This window comes from Mycteria americana, chromosome 5 (assembly GCF_035582795.1).
Source record: "Mycteria americana isolate JAX WOST 10 ecotype Jacksonville Zoo and Gardens chromosome 5, USCA_MyAme_1.0, whole genome shotgun sequence".
Taxonomy (NCBI): domain Eukaryota; kingdom Metazoa; phylum Chordata; class Aves; order Ciconiiformes; family Ciconiidae; genus Mycteria; species Mycteria americana.
In genome coordinates this window covers 47,347,076-47,371,257 of record NC_134369.1, presented here as the reverse complement: position 1 = coordinate 47,371,257, position 24,182 = coordinate 47,347,076, and the positions used below count along the sequence as shown (strand labels likewise).

The 24,182-nt window shown below is 43.3% G+C and overlaps 1 protein-coding gene across 7 annotated transcripts; it reads right to left on the bottom strand.

Moving 5' to 3' along the window:
- Positions 1 to 1,174: 1,174 nt before the first annotated feature.
- On the bottom strand, positions 1,175 to 23,643 carry ZNF410 (zinc finger protein 410). 7 transcript variants are annotated; one of them, XM_075503212.1, is made up of 11 exons: positions 23,331 to 23,643; positions 22,723 to 22,854; positions 18,902 to 19,099; positions 9,515 to 9,650; positions 8,986 to 9,219; positions 8,497 to 8,688; positions 7,482 to 7,665; positions 6,503 to 6,684; positions 3,661 to 3,750; positions 2,385 to 2,510; positions 1,175 to 1,821 (listed from the first exon to the last, which is right to left on the bottom strand). In XM_075503212.1, exons 3-11 carry the CDS (start codon positions 18,932 to 18,934, stop codon positions 1,637 to 1,639), a joined length of 1,362 nt encoding a protein of 453 aa, XP_075359327.1. In that variant the 5' UTR covers positions 18,935 to 19,099; positions 22,723 to 22,854; positions 23,331 to 23,643; the 3' UTR covers positions 1,175 to 1,636. The 7 variants fall into 7 exon arrangements, with proteins under 7 accessions (XP_075359327.1, XP_075359329.1, XP_075359326.1 ...); XM_075503214.1 differs by having other exon boundaries at positions 23,414 to 23,643; XM_075503211.1 differs by having other exon boundaries at positions 22,723 to 23,643.
- Between the last annotated feature and the right edge of the window lie 539 nt (positions 23,644 to 24,182).

Genomic DNA, 24,182 nt, shown 5'->3' with positions numbered 1-24,182 from the left:
AGAGGCTTTCCACACTGAGAAGAGGCTTAAGCACCTGGGAGGGTTCAGGGAAGGATGTTATCAGTGTACCATTTTCTACACAGGTTTAATGGTGTAGAACACACAAAGGCTGTTCTTTCTCCTGTATCCCCTGGAAAAGAGCAGTGATGTAATCATATTGTCACCATGCCTTGTCACGTTGAAAGAGGAAAGAAAGAAGATTTCTTTCATGGTCCAAGTCTGTTGTCTAAAGCCCATTTGGCTTGTATGGATATATCTGGAGCAGTGGGAGGGAAATTTTAATACATACATTTTAAGGGGTATTTACTAAAATTGTTTGCTGCTTTCCATAATACTACTTGATGATGCTGGAAAAAGAAATTTCCACGTATGTGAAGTGTAAAAGAAAACCTTAAGAAAGGAGGAACAAAGGCTTGACTTTACATTAATATATGATATGATGCCATATCCCTTTAACAAATACTAAGGTGACATGGATGAATACAGGAACAGATAAATCCAAGTCTTAATATTGGTCCCTGAACAGAAATTGCTGAAATAGTGATGAAAGTAAAAGCATCAAACTAAGTAACTGAAACTCATTAGCACCTTTCTTGCTAAACAATGTGTTGTTCTGAAAGTAGGATTACAGAAATGTAATCCTAAAAGAGATTTCTAATCTCTTAATATATCTGAAAAACGGTATGGAAATAAAGAATTTCCACTTTTGCTCTGGATTTTTGCATTTTATGAAAATATTTTGTTATTTTTAGTTAAAAGAATTACAGCCTGTTCAGCTGACCTGTAAAAATACTGTAGTAAAGAAGATATCTCACTAGTGCATCTCCCATCAAGTTACGAGATGGTAGCCAAACCACATCAGATCCTGATTCACAGGTACCTGGTGGAGCTTCTGCAAGAACCTCCAAATTACAATACCTTTAATGACAGCAGCACTACCTTTACATTCAGCTAGGGAGCAATATAAAATAAAAGCATTCTCTTCACATAGGAGCTATTATAGACGTGTAGTATCTTAGCAAAACTCTGCGTTCTTAATAATCCCAATTGTGAAGAAACTCTTTAAGTTAACTAAAAATTCAAAACACCTACATGGTAGACTCATTTAAAGAGCTTGACATACCAAACAAATTTTGGAGGAAAAAGTGACTGGGGGAAGCAGGAAAAGAACACAGCAAATGTAATTAAATGATATCAAGTAGTACATTTATTTCAGATAGTTTATTTCAGCTTCTGACAGTGAGATGTATTAGAATATAGTCTCTGAAGGTAAAGGATGGAAGGAAGGCTTGTTGCTCAAGATACTGAATGTTTATACAGTGCCTAGCACAATGAGGTCCTGGTCTTTAACTGGGGCTCCTAGGTGCTCCAGCAAAACAAACGCATTAGGCTCTAGGAGAATGGACTGCATAAACAGTTTTGAAATGGCGTTCCACAACACGGGCTAAATGACACCTAAGCAGCAGACTTCACCTTTTAAGCTCTGCAAGAGAGAAACTTGGTCCGGTAGGTGTTCTCCAACTCCAGTTTTATGATTCATTCTCCATCTACCGACCCGCTCTGTGCACAGTTAAAGCAATGTTCACTCATCCCACTGCAAGATGGTGAGCATCTAGGAGGAATGATCGATCCCACTTCAGTCACCACATATAAGAGGGCGGAAAAAAGAGCAGCTGGTCTCACCCTCCTCTACTCCAATAATAGACTCAGTGTCTGGCAGGTGCAGAGACTCAACACCAAGGCTGGGCTGAGAGTTCATGGAGATGAGATTCTTACTATGCACTGTAGATTCTTCCAGCAAACTGCTGCCCATCAGTGACTCTATTGTGAAAAAAAAAATGGTAAAACAAAATTCTCATGATGTAATGATACTGCAATATACGACACAATCCCTGCCTGCCTCCAAGTCACAAAGACTTCTTCCCTAGACACCTACTTTATCCGTTCCTACTCTTTGGGCATCCAGCGCTCCAATGGATGGTAACTCCTATATTTATTGTTTTGAGCCTTAGTATGGCAGGATATCATGCAGGCTTGGCTTTCTCTTTAAATAATTCACGTTGCATAAAAAAACAGGCTTCTTACAACAATAATATATAACAAAGGGTACAAATTCCATGTGAAAAAAAGATACCAGATTCATGTTAATTTTGAAAACAATAAACATATCTGCCCCTTGACCACAATACAGAAATACACCTTTGTCTTCTATCCTAGAAAAGGGGAGGGTGAGCAATCCATCCTCATCTCCAGGAGGAACAGTCTTTTATTCCTTACTGGCTTGTGGTCTCGTATTTTCAGGACAAACATCTTCCCTTCTCTTTGACCATCCACTAATTCTTTCCTGCACTTCTCCCCCACAGAGAGTGTCCTCCCTTCCTTACCTGGCTGTTCTCGCTCTCTGCTGCCAGCTGTTCCAATTCGGGAGTGGTGTTTCCTCATATGCACATTTCTGCTACCACTCTGGGAAAATGTCTTCCCACAAATTTGGCACTGATGGGGCTTCACTCCTTGGAGTAGAAGGGGGAAAAAATATCCCGAGAATTACCAAACTGGGAATAAAGACGTCATCAACCAAGAAGCCAATAATACTGTTTTGAAATGGCTGTTGACACCACTGGTGCTAATTTTCGGTGAAAAAAACAAATGAGAAATATTCCTGTTTCCTGGAGAGCAATGAGCTTCCAGAACAGGAGAGTTTTAGGTATCAGTATTGCCAGCTGTGGGAAATCTCAAATCTGAAGATAACATAAAGTCTTCAAGTCTGATTTATGAGAGGGAAGAAGTTATTTGAAATCTCGTACTCAGTGACATGGAAATATTTGATGTCCCATACCTAGAATAAAATTACTAAAAGCAAGGAAGCAGAGGCAAGGAAGCTGTCTCCTGCCATCACACAACAAATTGCAGCATCTGGTTTACATTACTGAGTAGAGACCTGAGTAGGATGATGACTTGTCACTGTGAAAGGATTTCCATTTTACAGAGCAGTCTATCATTTGCACAATACAACAAGAATGATGTCCATACGTGTGAGCTTAATGCCATGCAAGCCAAGGAGACAGGAAAGAAAAAGTGTGGAGACCTCGGGCAATCCCAAAAGTTACTAACCCAATAAAATCTCCCCTTCCCCAAGCAAGCCATATTCATTATGTGCTGATGATATTTAAGATAGATCAATCAAAACAGAAGGCAGAAGCTTTGAAACACTTGTGAAATACATTTCCATCTAATGCTTTGGCCAATTACAAGTATGTAGTATTAAAAAATAAAGGAAAACCCTACCTATGGCAGTAACCCACTAATGAGAGATTTCAGATTTGAATGGCTTTGATTAATATATAGAGGTGCTAGATTCTCTCTTTTAAATAAGAAAATGGCAGCTATGAAACAGATATCCAACTTCATGACATTTTAGAAACAATTTTAAAAAGAAATTTTAAAAACATAATTTGAATTTAGAAACATAACATTTAGAAACAGAAACAACAGAAAAGATTAAAGTCTACAGGCTACAGGCACCACAAAGGAAGTCGTGAAACACTATGACCAGAAGTCCTGTAGAAACCAGGGGATTTTTTCTTAAGGAAATCAAATCAAAGTCCTACAACACAGATCTTTCCTCAGATAGGTTACAGAATGTCAGTTGAAGACTCTTACCTGAGTGGACAACCAAATGTTTCCGAAGGCTGGAGTATTCAGCAAAGGAGCGACCACATCCCTGTGCCTCACACAGAAAGGGTTTTTCCCCTACAAGGGAAAAGTAAGTTCTTAGATTTTGGGATCACAACTTGATCTGATTGTCCAAGTCCCTCTGAAGATCTCTACCCCATTCTCCCTTTTACATGCAACAAAGTTCAACGGAAATTACCTATATGCTTCCTAAAGCTTTTAAAGCATTCTCTTCATCAGTGTTTCATCAGGAAACACCGACATTCTTTCTGAAATATTCTTAGATCATCATTCACTGAAAGCGAAGCAAGGGTCCGCTGTTTCTAAATAGATCTTTCAAGTGTATAAGTACCAAAAGAGTAACATAAAAGTGCCTGGACTATGATATATCTTCTATATGCAGTTCTTAACAACCAGCTCTCTGCTTCACACACTCCCAGGATCCTGTTCCCTTTCTGCCTCTCGGTGCCAAAAATCCCATTAACTATATTTCCCTTCATATCAGATTCTATACTTTATTTCAGATCAGGCTGAACTTGGCAAAATCCCGTGAGAGATGCGTCAGCCATTTACATTTATGTGTGGAGGAACAGCAATTCAAGGCACAATTTGTTCTCATAGGCTGAAATTTGTTATTTTTATATATCTTCACAGCTATTTTTGTATTTGTCTAAATGATGATAAATTGGGAGGTGACTACACTAATGCAATGCAATATAATGAACCTGTTCTAACACTCTCTTAATAAAGCCTTAAATAAAACTAGAGGTAACTTGTCTGCAACTTCCCACTAAAGAACTCAATATACTATGTTTAACACTATGATTTCAAGTCTGTAACTAGACTACTGTATCAGAGTAACAGCCAGTCCACAGGAGATTAAGCAAGCTATTTTAGCTATTTTATTGTCTAACAGATATATAGTTCTTTCAGAGTAAACTTGGTTTTAAAGTTGTTCCTACTGTGATTTTGCCTTTAGAAGTCCTCTCCCTACAGTTAATTTCTCAGCTTCCTATCTGCTGTAGCATTCAACAGATCTGAGCAAAAAGGATCAACACAGCATGTTCTGATTGGTGTTACAAAGCTGAAATATGTGGCAGATTCTCAAACACTGATTGTACCTTCTGCCTTGTTATAAACATTTAAAACTTGGAAAGAAGGAAGAAAAACTATCACTGACAAAAATAACAGCACACTGTTCCATCTATAACAAACCCTAGATCTATTTACACCTGCAGTTTTAAACACCTTTGGTCTGATCAAGCTCTTAATTGCACATTATCAATTTGCAGTTAAGAAAATTATTTACTCCTGCAGAAGCTACTACTTTGTTGGTTGCAGAACACTCACTTTATCATGGAGGATTGTGCATGTGTCAGCTGGGCCTATTAACTTTATCTGCGCCTTGGCTGGGAGCTTTAAGTGCAAAAGACAACTGTAAAAACTATGGCTGCTGTTACTACACATTCAAAATTTTATTATTGCTATATATAATTTTTAACTACATCCCAACATCTGCCCCCAAACCATGTGTTCTAGCTAGACTGCAAATTCTTTAAAATAGCAACCTTCTTCCATGTGTATCTACAAAGTACATACCATACGGTAGTGTTTAAGTAAAGCAGAAGGCATAAACAGCTGCTGGCGGCCCACATAATCTGTGGTTCCATTTTACCAGAGAGGCCTTGTGCTCTCACAGTTGTCAAGGTTATTTTGAAATGTTAACCAACTGTAATGCAATACTACCTTCCTAGGCCATCATGGAATCTCTAACAATATTCTGAGAGGCTTGAAGTGGGCCATTTGTTTAAGTGGTGTGATAACCCTGAGGCTTAAAAAAAACAAACAAAGCCACCAGAATATTCACTATGAACTTTGCTAACTATTAAATTGCTGATCATTTCAGCAGTAACTTCTGTGCCTCTCTCAAAAAACTTTGTAAGATAAAAACACCTAAAGCACTTTATGCAGTTGTCAAGACTTTGGCTGGTACACCAACTTCTAAAAATATTGACACGGCAGGATCAAATTCTCCAGAGGAGACAGCATAAACAAACCATGTATAAAATACAGCACTGTGAAATAAAGGTTCTTGTTTTATTTAATATAAAAAGCTGAGCATGAGTTAAGAGTACATAGGCTCCAGCATATGGTAACATCCCAAATTAGCATTAGCGCAAACAGAGCAGTCTGCATGCCAAAATGCTGTCTTCTAATTATTGCCTTTTTCTACTAGACTTTGCTACTATATTTTTGCTGCTCATTCCACTGTATTCCTCACTTCCCTAAATTTCCCAAATGTAGTCATTCTACAAGCAGCATAGGTAACATAAGCTAATCAGATTCACCCAGATGTCAGTACAGCTACGACCGTGTCCACCAGGACTCCACACTGGAGAAATATCTAAGCTATTGTGCTTCTCAGGAATTTAAAATAGCTTCTTTATAAAAAACAATTACAGCAGTTGTGTTCACTAACTATTCCCTTGGGAATAGTCTAGTTTCTCCCCAAAATAACATACACCCCTCCCTCCATCAAACAACTTGAGGGGGGAAGGGAATCTTCAGAGCATGGGTCTGAGAAGAGTACAGCATCATCATATAGTACTGGAAGGGTGAAAACTGTGTGGAATTATACGGGATGGTAAAGGGGGTAAGCAGTTGATTAATTTGACCTATAGATCAATGTGAATTGATAGAAAGGGGACATTAATGAAGGGCAGAGATAACATAATATTCTCAAAAGTTTGAGGATGGAGGAGCAAGTGGTTTATTCCTCAGTAAAGACCCCACCTCTGCAGACCACAAATAGGTGAGGTCTAAAACACACCAGTGTGAATTCGTAGGTGGTTCTTCAGATTTCCAGCTGTTGTGAACTGCTTCCCACAGCCCAGCTCCGTGCACACAAAGGGTTTTTCACCATTGTGAGTTCTCATGTGCACCTTCAGCCTCTGCAAGACGTAGAAACTTTTTCCACAGCCTTCTGCTGGGCAAGTGAAGGAGCGGTCATTCCTGGAAATCAACAAAAGAGCTGTTTCATTACCAGCTACTGCAGTGTATTTTTCATGAACACTCAACTTTTTTTGATTAAATAAAAAGCAGAAACATTTAAACCAAAATTAATTATATCAGAAAACGGAGAGACTCAACTGAAGTAAGTGACCTAAGTCCTAAGGAACTAGAGTCTGGGTGGTCCACTGGAAGAATTTGTTCAGGTAATATCTTTTCATCATATTACCTTGCCTATTCCCTACCCAGAATGATTTAGTAAAGCAGTGCAACAGATTACATAGGAACATTGTGGAATTTCAGTCACTGGAGGATCAAAAATTACTGTATGTGTACATATAACATATGCAATTACTGCTGGCCCTGTCTCAGGGCAAGATGATGGGCTCATGTCTATTGGAGTCCTTCCCAGTTTTTAAGCTTCTTGTCTACAATTTACCTTAGAGACTGCCAATTTCTTAGCTAAAAAAGATCAGGGTCATTTGTTAGAGCAAGCAATTTTGTTCAAGGATATCTAAAAGTAAGATAGTATCCTACAAGTTCTAATGTTCACTATGCTCTTTATTGAGCACCTGTTAAAATACAAATATTCTAAACCAAACACTAACAAGGACCTGCAAAAATAATCTAAATCTGGTCAAAGTGTTTCAACATAAATGACCTAAAGCAAACAACAGGCCTAGTATTTCTAAGAGTAATACCAGGTTTTCAATGCTTGTCGATGTCAGAAACTGATGCTATCCCAAATACAGAGCACAGTTTTTCAAAGCCATGACAACATACAGCTTTATTCTGCTCACCGGTGTGTTTTCAGATGATACTTGAAGTGAGCTGGCCACACAAATGTCCGATCGCAGCCCTCAACTGTGCACTTCAGCTTCCTTTCCACACGAGATAAATGAGGAATGGGGCTAGAGTCTTTCGGCTGCCCATCTCCTGAGCAAAGATGAACATTTTCACCTGGAAGAAAAAGCCCAGCAAAATCTAAAAAAGATACAGATTACTATAATGTGTCAAGTTTAATACATAAAACCAGCATCATATATGATACAGGACTGTAAAGCAAGTATATGCCTGGCTACTAATTGTTTACCATGTCCTACATGCTGCTGCCTAGCCCATAACAGGGATCAGACACAGATTTGCAAACTTTACCAGGCCCATAAACTATTCCCAACAAGTTATCTGTATCAGGTCAGCTGCTACCAGATGAAACTTATCACAAGAAGAACGGAAAGCCAATGCATCAAAAACTGTAAAAATGGTCTCTATATCAAGATCAACCAACCAATTTTAAGTATCAGCCAGGATAACTGTTTTTAAAAACACCTTAGCTAAAAAAAAAGATATTGCGTTTTTTTGCAATTATTTATTAAAATAATGAAGTCACAAAGCATGTGACTAAATCCAATTATGTATTCTCCAGAAAGCTGATCTCCAAACCCAGTGGAGCTAAGAAGAAGGTATGAGTTACAGTATGCATTAAAAATAGACACTTGAAAGTGAAAATGAAAGTTGAAATACAAGCAGCTGCTGTCAGAAAGAAGATACTCTTTACATGTACCAGAGAACGTGCGGACTACAATGGAACTGCTGGCTCCACTGAAGTTCATTCCCTGAGAAAAACTGAAGAGCCTATTTATATTGCAGAAAAATTACATGATTGTTCTGTATAATTCTGTCACTGATGATTTGAAGACATGTCAGAATAGATTAAAAGCAAGAGAGAGTGAAAGAGAGAGGAAGAAACAAGCTGAAACTAGGGGCCTTGTATGGAACATTCAACTTTTGACACAGAAGCAGGGGATTTCCTACCATTATTGCTTGCTTTGGCATTCTTAGCGAGCTGTGCCCGAGTGGCAGCAATTAAACTGTCATGGGCCAATTCTTGCACTCGTAGGAACCATGGGGTACTGCTGTCTGTGCTATCATGAGAGAGAAAGTCATTCCCAGAATCTTCTGCTTCATCTTGAACAAACACCAAGTGCTCTGCTGGAGACCCCAGCCCTAGAAAAGAAGACAACTTAATGAAACAGAAGGATAATGTAACAGAGGGAAATTTCTTTGCTTCCCAGAGGCTAGTGTTCATGGCATAGATGCAAGAGCTGCACTGAAAAAGTCTTCACTGACCTCTACATTGTAGGAAGCTGTTGATGATTAAATGCTCCTGAAATATCCAATAATGCCCAGCAAATTTCGTGATCTTTCCCCTTCATAAGCAGCAGGGACAGAGTTGTACTTGTATCTCCTGCATTCTGTTGTCTGAGACACATCCAGCCAGATGACAAACAGAAGGAGAATTACCTGCTCTTGTTAGGTTGAGAAGAATAAATGAAGTGCTGTCACTGGGCTGGAGGTCTTGCAATAAACTGGAAGCCTCTGGAGTTGACAGAAGCTCAGATGGTTTCTGTACATTCTGTGCCCTTGTTTCCTCTCCATCAGGGCCCACATTTACCTGGAGACTTCTCAAGACAGCAGATGAAGAAACATCTTTGGAAGAATTAGCATGACTTGGAGAAGTGAGATCTCTTTCATCATCTAGTGAAGAAAGTGAAACCAGAGTAAAGAAAAGCATAAATACACTATGACTAAAAGATACCTATGAAGTTATTTTTCTAGAAAAAAAATAGAACTTGAGAGAGATTGGAGGAGGAAGGAATTTTCTAACCAGTCAGACTTCACTGTTAAATGAGAAAAGTTTCAGTCACCCTTCTGAACTTCTTCCTCCATCCTTGGGAATGCCTTAATCAGCAAGAGGCAGCGCACCACAGTGGCGCAATAAAGACAGCTGTACGAAGGGCATGCTGGCAAAGATCTGCAGCATAGTTTTTACCTGGCAACATGAGTCTGTTGCATTCTGAGGTCTCAGTAACAGGAAGGAGAGAAAGACAGGTGATGTCTTTTGGTTCCGATTCCACCAGCCCTTGCCCCAGTGGAATAGAAGTATTCTGAACAAACTGAACCAGCAGCTGAAAAAAGATACTAAAGATTAGGTCAAGAGCAGCACCAATCATTTAAAAAGGTACTAAACCCAGTCCATTATCCCCTGCTGTCTTGTAGGAGACACTGAATATAATCCCATGAATACACATCAAAGTAAATGGAAGCTTTTCAGTTTACATTAATGACAAAGAAGGAATTGTTTGTATTTGTTATCATTTCTTTAACATACAATAAACAGCTCTGGATCATTGCAGACTACTGTGAAGACTACTTAGGCTATATTCCTTTTTAATTAATATTTTACCAAGACAAATTTTACCAATATATGCCATGTTTTAAAGCACATATTCCTTTTTAATTCGTCTTTTACCACTTGATACTTTACTACACTCTAACCTTCCAAGTAAATGTTTTCCATGCTCAGCCTTTGGTACAGGTATTTTTTTAAATCATTGTCTTTAAATACTTAACTGAAAGAAAGTTGGTCTTTTTTAAATAAAAAAGCAAGCAAAAGACTAGTTGCAAAGATGTCTAGCTAATGGCTATTCAAAATAGGCAGATAAGGCAGATAGATCAGAGGAACAAGGTTGGGATGACAAGTGGGAGAACGCAGACATCCTTATCCATCCAAATCAGCTACTCCTAATACCATCAAAGACGGACAATTAATGCCATTGTCCTTAGTGTGAAACCAACCCACTAAGGGGATTCAACAGAAGAAACCCTCTCCAGAATACTACGCAAAATAAGGACTATTGCATAAAGAGGTATAGGACTTTTACTGGGATGCATTCCCTGGGGAGGACTTTGGGACTGAACAAGAGATTTGGGGATTGTACAGGACGTACTATGCTTTGTTTAAGGGAAAAGCCAAAGGCAGGAAAAGGAAGGGATCAAGGTGCATCAGGGCAGAACAAACACAGGAGAATGGAGAAGGGAGGATAAAAGAGGCCCATGACATATAAGCAGGAAGTTGGTCAATTTAATTGTCTGGTGCAGCCTAACTGTCGCAGTCTGTCCTGTCTTATTAAACTCAATTCGTAACTATTTCCTGTGTGATCCTGCTCTCTAGTGTGTGTGTCATATGCTAGTAAACTCCAAGCCAGACTAGTTGGCAAGCAGAACAAGAGGTGTGGGAACATATCCTGGAGAAACCCATGAAGGTTGTCTCTAGGCAGCAACCTTTGGAAACAGAATCAGGCACTTTGCGCTGCCTGTGTTTACGTGGGTGAAGCTACGAGTGTCCCACTTGTGTTAATCTGTTTGGCGCCAGTCACATCTGTACAGTGTGTGTGTGTGTGTGTGCACCTATTTGAAAATTGTACGAAACTTCGCTAGTGGCTGGATCTAAGATCAGAAATAGGGAGCAGCCCTCGTCTTGATGGGCCCAAGAGGTGAGAAATGTCTGGATCATTCAGTCCAGCAGATTTAGCTATTCTTACCATCAGTCAGCTCTGGCAATGCAAAAATTACTTCTGGCTAACTCCTAAAAATCTTGAGTTATAAAAAAGGAACCTGACATTTGAAAAGGAACTGGAAGTCATAGAACTGCCTTTCCTCACCCCTGAAAGTCTTCCCATATTTAACCAAGTTCAGAGCAGCAAAGCATGTGCCTTGTTTATTCATTCTGTCCCCCTGACATATCAAGCTTTTGTCAGACTACTGGATATAATGCTGGACTCCTCTTTACCTCCAAGGCACAGACACAGAAATGAGACTCTCTTTTTTCCGTTACCAGTGCCAATGCAGTCCATACTAAAATACTCTGATTTAACAAAGGAAGCGCTGCTGGGAGTTAGGAGATAACAGCCCAACTTTTGCAATGGACTGAACTAATTCTTCTGTGAACTCCACCAGCTTATTTAACAAATACGGTCTCAAATCCTTCCCCTGTATGGAATTAAACTTCCAGAGACCAGAAAGACTGAAAGGGGTCAGTTGTAACAGATCCAGACACATACTCCACGTTTCAGAGAAAATGCCCCTCAAAAACCATATATAGGATCTATTTATTTGGCTGTAAGTTCTGTCAGACTCACTCCTATACTCACATTCTCAAAATATTTTGAAAAACACAGATGAAAGAAATATGGAAAATAACAATACACCAAAAACTTAACCCTCAAGTCACTATTCCTTATCTTTAGGAAACTCCTTGACATAAAGATCCTGCATTCTGCTGCTGTCTAGCAAACAACTGCATGCAACAGACTTCCCTTATCTTTGGCATTTAGAAGGAAACTGTACAAGATAGTTATTCAAAAGCTACTACCCTCATTGTGACATATTTTAGCATGCATTCACGCAGAGCCCAGACGGAGTTGTCTGTGTAGTGAGATGGTTCATCAGTGTCAAAACAAACAAGACTAAAAAACCATGATAGGCCCATGGTATATTTGTGATTAAAACCCAACAGTCACTAATAATTTGATTCTTATTTTGTATGTTGTGATTGTCTTAGTATTTCATTTTCAGAACTACTGGCACCCAATTCCAAATTATTTCTATAGCAGATACCAGCCTTTTGAGCCTCTCCTACATCAGGACAAAGTTCATTAAATCAAAGAAACTGCACAGAAAACTTAATAGTTTGGGCTCTGATTTCTCTATGCTTATTTCCTCTTATGAAAACACTGGAAATACTGATGCTTCCTCAAACAGTTTTACCTCGAAGAGTTACTGCTGTCAGACCCCTGGAGCCTTAATTGCCCGCAGTGGCCTCACCTTGGGCTACCACACACACCCGCTGCCCGGGGGCTCCATTTAAACCCAGGGGCTCCATTTAAGCTCAGCCTGTGCTCCTTAGTCCCTTTCTGAGCTGTGTTGTAGGTTTACTTGTCTCAAGCCCTGTCTCCTGGATAGACCTCAGACTTCTACTGCATCAGTGTCTCCAGACCCATCTCCTGACTGGACTCTCTGGATAGACCCTGGACCTGGTTCATCACTTTGCCTCGTCCAGGGCTGTGGATGGACCCTATTTCCAGCACCTGTCTCTGCCTGCTGTGCTCAGGTGCTGCAGGACTGTGCTCTGGTCAGTGAGGACACCGCCTGGGCTGGGATCACCCTTGGATCCCAGCTCACCCTTCCTTAGAGCAGCCTGTCATCAGTGACAATTATGAAGGTAAAAATTAAGTCTTGAAGTCATTCAGATGGCAATATGCCATTTTAACTAGGCCACAAGCCAGACTGCAGTCTGAAAGGTTAGCATTTTTTCCTCTTAGATATAAGATTATCCAGAGGCCGCAGTCAGAAGACTGATTTTATATTGTCAAAAAAATACATAGGCAATATGAGACAGTCCCTCCCCTGAGGCCATGCATTCTCATTTAAGATTAAAAAATAGGAGAAGGAGGGGTAAAAAGAGAAGGGAGTTAGGAATAACAGAGCAAGGCAACCAGAAGAAAGAAGTTGGACTAAAAAATGGGAGTGGCAAGATGGTTCTAAATTACTGGATTGTCTTTCATTTAAAAGCTGTCCATGATCCCTACTGCTGCCTACTCCACCATGAAACACTTGTTTTATGGACTCTTCTATTTCTATGCAGAAAGCCTTAGATAAAACTTTCCTCCTACAATAGGAAAACTTTGCTTCAAACCCTCCGCTTCCACACAGCAACATTAAGCCACTAGGGAAAAGCAAAATGCAGCAGTCACAAACAGATGCTCAAAAGAAAAGAGATCCTTTTAATTTTCTTTGTAAAGTAATAACAGGGTAGTACAGGGGGCAAAAGAAGCAGAAGTAAACAAGAGGACATGAATCATGCTCATTGTTAAAATTTGGAATAAAAAACCCCAACCCTTCCCATAAACTAAAGCAAACCAAGCACCAAATATATCTCTCCCAACTCTACATCAAATAATTCAGAGAAAATAAAAATTTTCACGTGACAGTTGTATCTTGGCAGCCAAGTACTTTCAGAAACTTTCCTTCCCGTTCAATTGAATACCTTTGTGACAACTACAGCAACTGGAATATGGGAAAAAACTAATTACAAACATTATGTGCTGCTTCCTTAAGTTTCTTTTAATTTGGTTTTGCAGCTGAAAGCAAACAGGAAATTGTAAGGGTATCTGGTAATTGGCTATTCAGCATAGAAGACAGACTAGGAACAGGAGAGGTGATAAATTAAATGTGCAGATACACAAACTCTAACAAACTGCAGATAAGAGAGAGTAACAAAGACCAAAGCTCCTGGGACACTGATGGATGGGCAATTACAGGAACAACTTGAGTGTGACCTTGAAGAAATTCAGCCAGAAACTTTGTAAGAGATAGGAACAATATTATCATGGGATACCAGAACAAACTTCTTATGGGATATGGGGGAAATTCTGGGACCGGGTAAAACTTATTATTAAGATGTCTTAAGAGGAAGCTGTGGAATGTGAAAAACTTACGGATGTTTAGGGGAAGGATCAAAGGTGGGGAAAGGGAGGGATCAAGGTGGATAGGAGAGGAACAACCATGGGGAACAGGAAGGGGGTGGGAGATAATATGGGTCGATGTTAGCAGGCTGCAGGTCAGTACACTGCCCTGCCTCGTCACCGTAGTCTATCCTGTCATCTTCTCAAATGCTGTTTGCTCCTAAATAGTTTCTGAGTACATTCATCTAGTTAACTTCAAGTTGGACTAGTCTGTGACTAGGAGGAAACCAATCTGGAAACCTGAGATCCTGGCCAGAGGCTGGATTAAAAAGGCCAGGGCCTGGAAACGGATACTGGAAGGACTTAAGGTTTGGCAGAGACCGGACAGATCCATGACTGTGAGTATGCATGTCAGCTGAGAGAGTGCACGTGTGTGATATGCTAGCAAATTTCAGGCCTGAGTACCTGATGAGTAGGAACAGAATTAGGCCATTTGTGGTATTCCTGTTCCATGTGAATGCTGTTTGCATTTGTGGGTGCCTGTAAAGGTAATGTCCTGCCATTGTTAGTGTTTACAGCCATACGTGTCTGTACTGTCTATGTGTGCATGGGTGCATATTTGCAGTTCAGGCTCAGCCTCACTTCTGCCTGCACCTGGAAACAGTTCAGTGGTCTCGTGTCTGAAGGACCAGGAGGGGAGGAATCTCCTGGATGCTACAGTTCATCAGATCTCATAACTACATAATATCTGGCATTACAAACAGGATCCAGATGGGCTGTAAGTATTCCTGTGATGGTGACTATAGAATCTCTATGTAAGGAGGGGACTGATCCTTCTGCAAATTTGGCCAAAGTGCTAGAATTTGTAATCAAGCAGACAGAACATCTTAGGGCACCTGAATAGGGAAACTGAATGTACAGAATATTAACAGAACACAAAAGGAATGATACGAGGTGTAAAGTGGCTTTAGTCTATAGCCAAGATATCCCTTGGAATTTGAAACAAATTGTGATATTAATTGCAAAAGGACATCCTCAGCTAAGAGATTCAAACTTTATGGGCCAGATGTGAGTCATACAGAGAGAATCTATAAGCATTGGAGGGACAAAATGAGCAAAGTTCAGTTGCATCTTGCTATGAAGAATTTTATTTTTGGCTCTGCCATGCCACCTTCTTGAATATAGCCTCCTTTTACTCCTGCTGAAACACCACATAACTCTGAAAATCTTGTAAGTAATGTAGAGAGTGTATGTACTAAAAATGTAAAATATTTCTTGGCTCTTTGTCACTAAACTAAATTGTCATCCCTGCTGTTCAACAAGAGATGCTGAACAGGATGATCCCAGGGTCTATCACCACAAGCAGTGTAGAATGCTTGTGTTACCAAGAAGGCTTGGATACTGTCCCTGACCCGGGGGGGGGAGGGGAGGGGAGGAAATCTGTTTAAAGGACTAGGAACCCCTCCTAGAGATCCTAAAAAACCAAACCAAACAAACAAAAAACCAAACCAAAAAACCCCAACCAAAACACTACAGAAACAAATGAAACTATGGGATGGATCGGGTTGAAGTTTGTGTCCCATAACAGACCCCTTCATCAGACGATTCAAAAGCCAAGAAGTGTCAGGCGGCTGCTTTGCTTGGGGGGCGGGGGCGGGGAAGGTTGCTCCAGTACTAATGTTCAGATCTATCCTCCCACTGGGCAGCTGGAGAGCTAGACTAGACTCCCAGACCAACAGGGACCATGTTTTTAATCGATACTGGTTCTGGTCTAAATTTAACCAGTGAACCACTACAAAGCAAAGAGGTCAAAAGAACATTTAGCAGAGAGGGAGGGGGGGAGGGGAAAGGCGGGGCTGGAGCTGAAGGGTGTGGAGGGCAAGAGGCTTGTAAGCCAGGAACTAGGATGCCCTTCTCCCATACAACCTCTGGGAATTAATTCCTTCACAAGAGTCTCTCTTTGTGAAGTGCTGATGAGGGGAGAAAGGAGAGGCTAAAATACCTCGCTCCACCCCCTTCTCAATAACCAATTCAATTTATAGACCAGAGCTGTAGTTCACTTGATTGCGCTAGAGCTACCCCCGACAGCGGCTAGGACTCTGCAGTGGACCAGTGTGGTGGAGGTGGCTGGAAATATTTGCAATTGTAACAAATCACTCTGAAGGCTTAAAGCATGCAAAATGCAGATCTTATCAGTTCCCTGAGGAATGCTGGTAATACAGCTTTGGGGGCAGGGAGTCCAGAAGAAAAAGCAGATTCATCTGCCCATACAAACTGTCTCCAAGCAACTTTGTAACTACCTGTGAAAGGAGGATTCACCTCTACTCAAGTATTAAACATTTACTGGTGCATTGGTGGCTTCTTTAGGGATAAAACCAGTAGAGCAAAGAAGCTTATGCAATCCATCCATAGTGCTCGATTAATGTTACCTAGATGTTACACAACCACAGTCAGCTCTTTAATTAATACCTTTCTCTCATGGTAGGGGATATGAAAGAACATCTGTGGCTATAAGAATTACAGTGCCATGGCTCACCAGACGATGTAAAATCATGATTGACTTTCAGACATACTTGAACTGCTATTTGGGAAAGGTGTAAAAAGGGTGTCTACCAGTTTCACATCAAAGGAGTAGAAAATAGTAGTAAACACTCAACTTTCACAATCAGAACCAGAACGAAGGTGTGTATAGATTTGGTAATCCACAATGCAAATGAATCCAAATTTGTAGTATAAAATAGCCTTGATCAAGATTGAGGAACGTGGTTTAGAAGACAGCATCTATGGAAAGGATGCCCTCTGCAACCAACGTAGCTTTCATGGATCAGGCCTGCTCCTACTGAGAATGGCCTACTCTGTTCTAGGCTTGCTGGAAAGGAAATGCAACTCTGCTATGGGGAAATAGGACTATTATGTAAACATGCCTAATTAACAAATACCTTACTAAAGTCAAGAAAAGACAAGGCCCACTTACAGCTCCTATTTGAGGAATGAGGGAACAAGCATTCCAACTATCCTGGTCCTTGGCTGTCAGAAATAATCTGTGGGAATCCACCCACTCACAGACTGAAATAACAAAGTCCCCCACCTTATCATTTAGAACTGGGAGAAAATCTGATAGTTATGAGATATCAACCACAAGGCAAGAGAAAGGAACTCCTTGCAGCCTATCCTGAGACTACTCTGGGCTACCATGAATTTGCAGCTACTTTTCCTGAATAGTCTGATTGGAAGGACTTTGGCTGCTCCGTTAAGAAACAAATACCTTACCACATCACCTGGGCTGTGATGAATTACCAGCATGTAATAATCATTCTCTTTAGAGTACCAGTTTGATACCTGCTGTATTGCATATGGACTGAAAAGGGATGGAAACAGAAGGCTCAATAAAAACAATTCTATTTACACCTGTGAACTTCCCCAAAAGGTACTTCATAGCAGTACTAAGTCCTCTGCTCTAGGACCTTAGCCTTCTGAAGAGGTAAAGCTGAGAACTGGAAATGCAAGGACACAAAGCGATACAGTCCTCCCCACTTTTAAGTCGGGGAATGCATAGATAGCTGGCTAATGGCTATTCAGCCTAAAAGACAAAGGCAAGAAACAGGTAATAAATTGAACACACTGATACAATTGTATTGAATGTAACAAACTGCAGACTTGTATCTAGCAAATTACAGGTTAGAGTAACAAAGACCAGAACTCCTCAGATGCTAATCAATGGGCCACTGCTAGGCAGAAATCCTGAAGAGGTTCTATCGGAACTTTTGTACTGGTAAGAAAACAAAATTGTCTTGGGTTATCTGAATGGGTCTCATAGGAAAGACCAAACTTATTATTGGATGCAACACGGACTGCAGAATGTGTAAAACTTATTATGCAATGTTTAGGGGGTGGATCAAAGGAGGGACTGAGGTGCGTAAGTGGAGAAAGAACTATGGGTAGGGGGGAGAGAAGAGACTCCAGTCATATGTTAGCTGGCTGCTGGTCAGTGCACTGCCGTGTCTGATCACTGCAGCCCCTTCTATCTACTTACTAAACATATTCCTAAATATTTTCCCCACAAGTGAGTGCACTGCTAGTGAACTTCTAGTCTACTAATGTGTGAGGAGGAGGCAACCACAGTCTGGAAAAAACCAAGATTCCAGCCAGAAACTGGCTAAAAAGTCCTGGGTCTGGGCACAAATACCAGAAAGACTTTAGGCCTGGCAGAGACATCCGTGAATGTGCGTATGCATGGGAGTTGAGTGAGAGTACAGATATATTCCACTAACAAACTTTTGTGGTGTTCATGCTGTTTGTGTTTACCTCTTAAAGGTACTTTACCTGTGTATGTGTTAATCTGTTTGTGGCCAGCTGTGCGTGCTCTGTGTGCACTTGTATGTGTGCACACATACACCACTGCAATTCATGCTCAGCCATGCCACCGGCTGAACGTGGGAATAGTCCAGCAGCCTCACAACAAGCAACCAGGATCTCCTGGGTGCTGCTGCCTACCACTTCTGCCAACTCCTTAATGGAAACACGAGTACTTTAAAAAACAGAACTGGCTGATGCTAATAGAATAATCCAGACTCCCCAAAACCGAGTAAAGTCAATTTGGTTTGAGGGAAAGAAGTAGTCAATACAGTAATTTATTTTATTCTTGTAACAGAAAGAACTTTATAATAGTGAAAAAAATAATGTAACCTGACAACAGGCAAGAGTATTGGCTGATAGGTTCAAAGGAGGGGAAAAAGCCTGCAATATTCTTTAATCTTTCACCATTCAAATCAAAACATGGAGCATTAGAAGATGCCACTGAAAACACTTTGAGAATTAATATGTAAGCAGCAAACTAAGTAAACTCATTGAACTTTTTCTATGTGTTGCCCATAAATGTTCCTGGGAACCAAACCCAGTTCACAATTGCTCACCTCAGGTTTGGATTCTAACTCATCCGATAACATTGATTCAAGTGTCCGATTCCTGCAGCTGTCCTCAGCAAGGCACAGATTTTTTTTTTTTAGTTCAGAGAGAACAACACTCCCTGCTTATTCTCATATTTTCTTAAGTGTAAAACAGTGTGGTAGTCCTTCTGCAAGAAGTCGTGTTGCACAAATATTCAATTTAACCTAAAACAACAAAAAAGGAAACATAAAGAGATAGGAACCAAAAAATGAGAGCAAAGCAAAAAGAAGCAAGCAGATGTTGCATGTAACTGTAAAATATACTTTGAAGTACTGGCAAAACTCATTTACCCAGGTTCCTGCATTTCTGTTGTAATTGAGTCAGCAAAATAACATTCTAACACTGCAAAATTAATTTTCAAAGGCCACAGTTTCTCTCCAATAGCTCATTTTCAATGGAAAATTGAATTATTTGTCCTGGAAACTTATGGGATCAACCAAAAATCACACAGAGCATGCAAGAGACAAGGAGGCTGAATTCCCAGCCTGCAAGACAGTGTAATTATCCAAATTGTTGATGAAAGGCAACCATATACAAACAACCCATCACCAGGAAACCTCTGCTTTTCCAGTCTATTGAGATGTTCCATTTCTGATTATGAGAAATATCTTGATGAACACAGGTAGGTTGGAATTTATTTCACAAATACCCATACAACGTTTCTTCTTTGGGCTACAAGGGAAAATGAGAACAAGTCTGTCTATTTTTGCCTACTGGGAAAGCACTCAGACACTAGCGATGGGAGAATAAAGTGAGTCATGTACAGTTCTTCCCCCCCCGCCCCCCCTTCCATCACAATTACAAACCTATTGGACATATTTAAAAACTAATGAGAATACTGGATCACCTAAAAGGAGAAGCTAAAAGTCTTCCTCTAGCACTCCTGACAGCAAGCAGTGCAGCAGAAGATACTCTGTACAGGAGCCTCACCTCCTGCCGTGAAGGGACAGGATCATAAACACAGTGAAAGCAGAGTAACTCAGCCCAACGCACGCAAGCTAGGGCTCGGGAATGTTCCCGCTTGTTCACCCGCTGCCCCCTCTCAGCCCACACCCGGGAGGGCGGGCCCCGAGCGACCCACGGGGACGAGAGCCGGAGCTGCCAGGCCCGGCTGCCCACGCCTCAGCCGGGAGGGCACCGGGGGCAGCCTGGCGGGCACCGGCCGGAGCCCGGGGGGGGGGGGGGGGGGAGGGGGGGAAGAGGGAGACCCCGGTGCCACGGGGCAGGGCGGAGCGCCGAGGTCCGGCTAGGGCCGCGCCCCTCCCCCACGCGGGGCAGGTGCGCCACCCCTCCCCCACCGCGGGGGCCGGTCCGTCGCCGTGAGGGGCAGCCCCGGCGGTGGGGAGGGCCGGGCCGCCCACCCCCGCTCCCCGGCCCGCTCAGCTCCCGTGCCCCGCAGAGGGCGGCGAGTCCTGGAGGAGCACCCAGGCCCCCGCCTCCCCCCGCCCGCCTTACCGGCATCTCAGCCGCCCGGATGTGACGGAGCAGCCAACCGGAAATGCCAAAGGCTGGAGGTGGGGGGTGCTTCTCCTCCAGCTCTATGGTGAGCGCTGTAGGGAGCGCCGCTTCCGCCCGGCGCCTCCAGTTCCGCCCGCCGCCTCCAGTTCCGCCCGCCGCCGGGGCTCAGCGGCGGCTGCGCGGGCGCTGTCCCTGTCCCCGCCCCCCGGCCTTACCCGGTGCCCGTGCCCGGCAGCGCCGCCTCCCACCGTGGCGCTGCCCCGCTCCCCCGGCGGCCCCCGCGGCCTGGCTGGGGCAGCGGCGGTGCACGCCTGGGCCCGGCCTTCCTTAGGAGCTTCCGTGGGGAAGGGCGTCGTGCCCTGCGGGAACCTCCCGCCTGCCCCGGGAGCGGGTTTCTTGCCATTTCCCTCAGCCCCGAAAGACGGAACAGTAACAGCTCGGTGCTTGGGTTTTTCCCCCGTTCCATCGGGATCACTACCAGGGCTGCAGTGTTCAGCTGCAGCCCGATTCCTCTTGAAAGAACCTTCTGATCTGGAGAATATTTTACAGGTGAAGATTATGCAGGAAGTTTATGGTCAAGTTCAACATTTAACTGCTGAACTCTTTTCTTCAACATAAATCAACACAGAAGACACATTATTTCAGTTTGTTACAGCACATGCGGAAATGCTAGTTCCCCACCTCGTACTTGGTTTCTCTCTCTGCTTTGCTCTGATTTGGTGTGTCTGTTCTTGCAGTTGGTGATGGAGAACTCCTGAGCTCACAGCAGCTCGCTAATGACACACACCAAGTTAATAATTCCAGAAACATACATGTCATAACAATGTACCTAAAACCCAAAAAGGGACTGAGTCATTTAGAAAGCTTATACTTCGGTTTTTGCTCATTAGCCTCATCTTGGTATCTGTAGGTTAGCAGGATAGAGCTCCTGAAGCCGCAGGGTTGGCAGCCTTTGGTCTTGATGTTAGCTGCTGAACTGGTGACCTTCAGGTCCGGTAAACTTTAACTCGGTTACGGCTAGTCCGTAGCTTTGGAGCCACATGCGATTCCTGACTCCCGTGCCAGAATGGCTCCTCGTGGGACAGTGCTGGCGTTGGTGCTGCTGAACAATACAGAAGTAACCCAACAGGAGCTGTTGAGGCTGGCAAAGCCAGGTTCCCTGGGGCCCCCTGGGCGCACAGCCCGTTCTGATCCACAGTGGACTGTGCAAGAACCTGTGGTCACTTCCCGTGAAACGACTGTCATCTCCTGCCTGTGAACTGCTTTGGAATATTTCCTCTTTTCAGCCCCTCTAAGATGTGCAGTATGGCTCCTCTGCCTTTCAGCCATGTGAAAATTTTGATTTGCAGCTTAAAGATTCACGGTTATCCCCCTCGGCTTTAAATGTTCAGCGAGTGGCTTCATGGAGGGCTACGCACTGGAGTCGTACTGACAGCCTCGCACTTCAGCAAAAAGACCGTTGACCAACTACCTGCTGGAGCCACCCACTAACTCCCTGAAGTCTGCAAGCAAGTTAGATGCACGTCTTTTTCTGAGGTATTATCCCATCAGCTTGCAGTCACTGCATTAGTACTAACAAAAGCCTGCACCGTGAAATGAACTCTCAGTCAACCTGAAGCGCATTTCTGATGTCTAAGGCAGGGGAAGCTGCAATTCAACACCCAAAATCGGCAGCCTCAGAGATCTGGCTGCCTCAGTGCCGTACTGGCCATGCAGGTGGATTGAATCGGAGAACCTCACCAAGTCTGGCATTTATCATGTCGGACCACTTGGCCATAGTTGTGATGACCTGAAGCCTTAGACAGACCCATTTATTCACTCAAGCCTACAAAACTGAAGTTAATAGCTCCCAAGATTGATTTTTTTAACATAACCCCGATAAGCTGGAACTGAGTAAATGACCATGCAACGGTCACAGTAAAAGACCATTTCACTGTGTTTATTATCACAGGCACAATCCCAGCATACCACATTTGCTGATCCAATACAATCCAACAAAGGCAACCAGAAATGCAGAACTACTAACTTCATAAACCATTTCTTCTTGATGCTACTTCGGTAATCCCAGGGCACTGAATTGTAAAGCTTGATTCTGTTACATTAAGATACTTAGTAATCTCGGAAGTCCTTTGACTCATCATCAGCCCAATAACGTGGAATTGTTGAATAGGTATTAAAATATGGAGACATGTAGGCGCATAAGATCCTTTCATTTGCATCCTTCTAGGCCAGATGAGTTTGGCTGCTTCAGAGCTTGCATCTTGACTGCCTGGGGAATTTTGGTCTAATCTGATAGGGGAATCTGCAGTGGGAGTAGCACAGCGCTTACCTGAGTTGTTTATGCAGGTCCAAATCACTCACGCAGGTGTGTGAAGCAGCAATAGTCCCTGGTGGGAGAAGAATTGTCAGGCTGGGGATTTCCTACAGTCTCACTTTCTCTGCCCCTCCGGGATCCTTCTCTCTAATCAAGGAGAAATAGAAGACTCAGTCATGTTTCCCCCATGACCAGATTCAAGAAAAGAGAAACGATACTGTTTTTCCACCCCTGCTGTGAGACAGAGAAAATGTCTCGTCATGGAGTAAAGGGAGAGTGGTGTTTTAGATTTGGTTGTTGATAAATCTGTTTATAATGGGACCTCATTCTGATTGCAAGGAGGAGCCTAGGCTTTATTTCTCTTAGCACATCTTTTGTTCTTTCATGTGTACGTTTCTGTACACTCAGATATAACACTGTTATATAAACTTATGTGCATTATTCCAAGATACTGGCAGTAATCAATTTTTTTTAGTAAGGCTTTTAAAATTGTAAAACATACATGTACAATTGCAATTAACGTAACATCACTTTGATGTTCAGCCTTTGCAGCATCAGAATGTAACAGATTTTTAAATTCTCTCAAAAGTCTGTATGCACACAAGAAAGCTATCTTTCTACACCTGCAGTTGATGTTGGCACGGGTATTACAAAGCGGGTAAGTTTTAAGAAACCGAGAGGACTAAGATTTGGAGCACTTCCTCACGTATCCCCTCAGGCTCGCATCCAGTTCTGTCACATGTCGGACTCTCCTTCGCGCTTCGCCTTTCCTGCGTAGTCAGCGCGTTTCCTGTAGCGGCAGCTGGAATGCTGCTGAGGTAATTTCGCTGGCTGAAAGGCGTACGTGCGGTCAGATACGGGCCTCCACGCCGCCACGACCCGACACCCTTTCCACGTTTTCTTGAACACAAGGCGCCCGGGGCAGGGGACGCCGGCGGCAGCGCCTAGCGCTCCCACAGAGACCGGCGGCGGCCCCGCTGGCTCCGCAGCCTCGCCCCGCTCCCGGGCCTCCCGCCGCACTGCGTTAGGGCGGAGGAGCCGTTGGGGGGGAGGGGGGCCCGCGCTGCCGGGCCGGCCCCTCAGGGCGCCGCGCCGGTTGGGCACCCGGACTCTCCCGCCCCGCTCGGCCCCGGAGCTGCTCTTCAGCCCGCCGCTGCGGGTTCCGCTGCGGGGCTGGGGCGGAGGCACGCAGCCTCCGCCGCAAGGTGTCGGGAGCTCCCGGGCTCCCCTGCGGGCCGGGGCGGTGGGGCAGAGGCGGCCCCTCGCTGCCGGCACGGAAGGGTTAACGGCCAGCCTCCCCTCGCGGAGGCGGTTGGGCTGGCTCCGCCTCCCGGTCGACCGGTGGCACGTTCCATTCCCCCCGCGGGGTAATGCATCCTCCCTCCGCCGCGGCGGCTCTCCTCGCCCCGCAGGAACAGAGCGGGGCGCCGGCGGCGCGTCCATTCACCCCCCCCCCCCCTCCGGGCTGGGTGGTA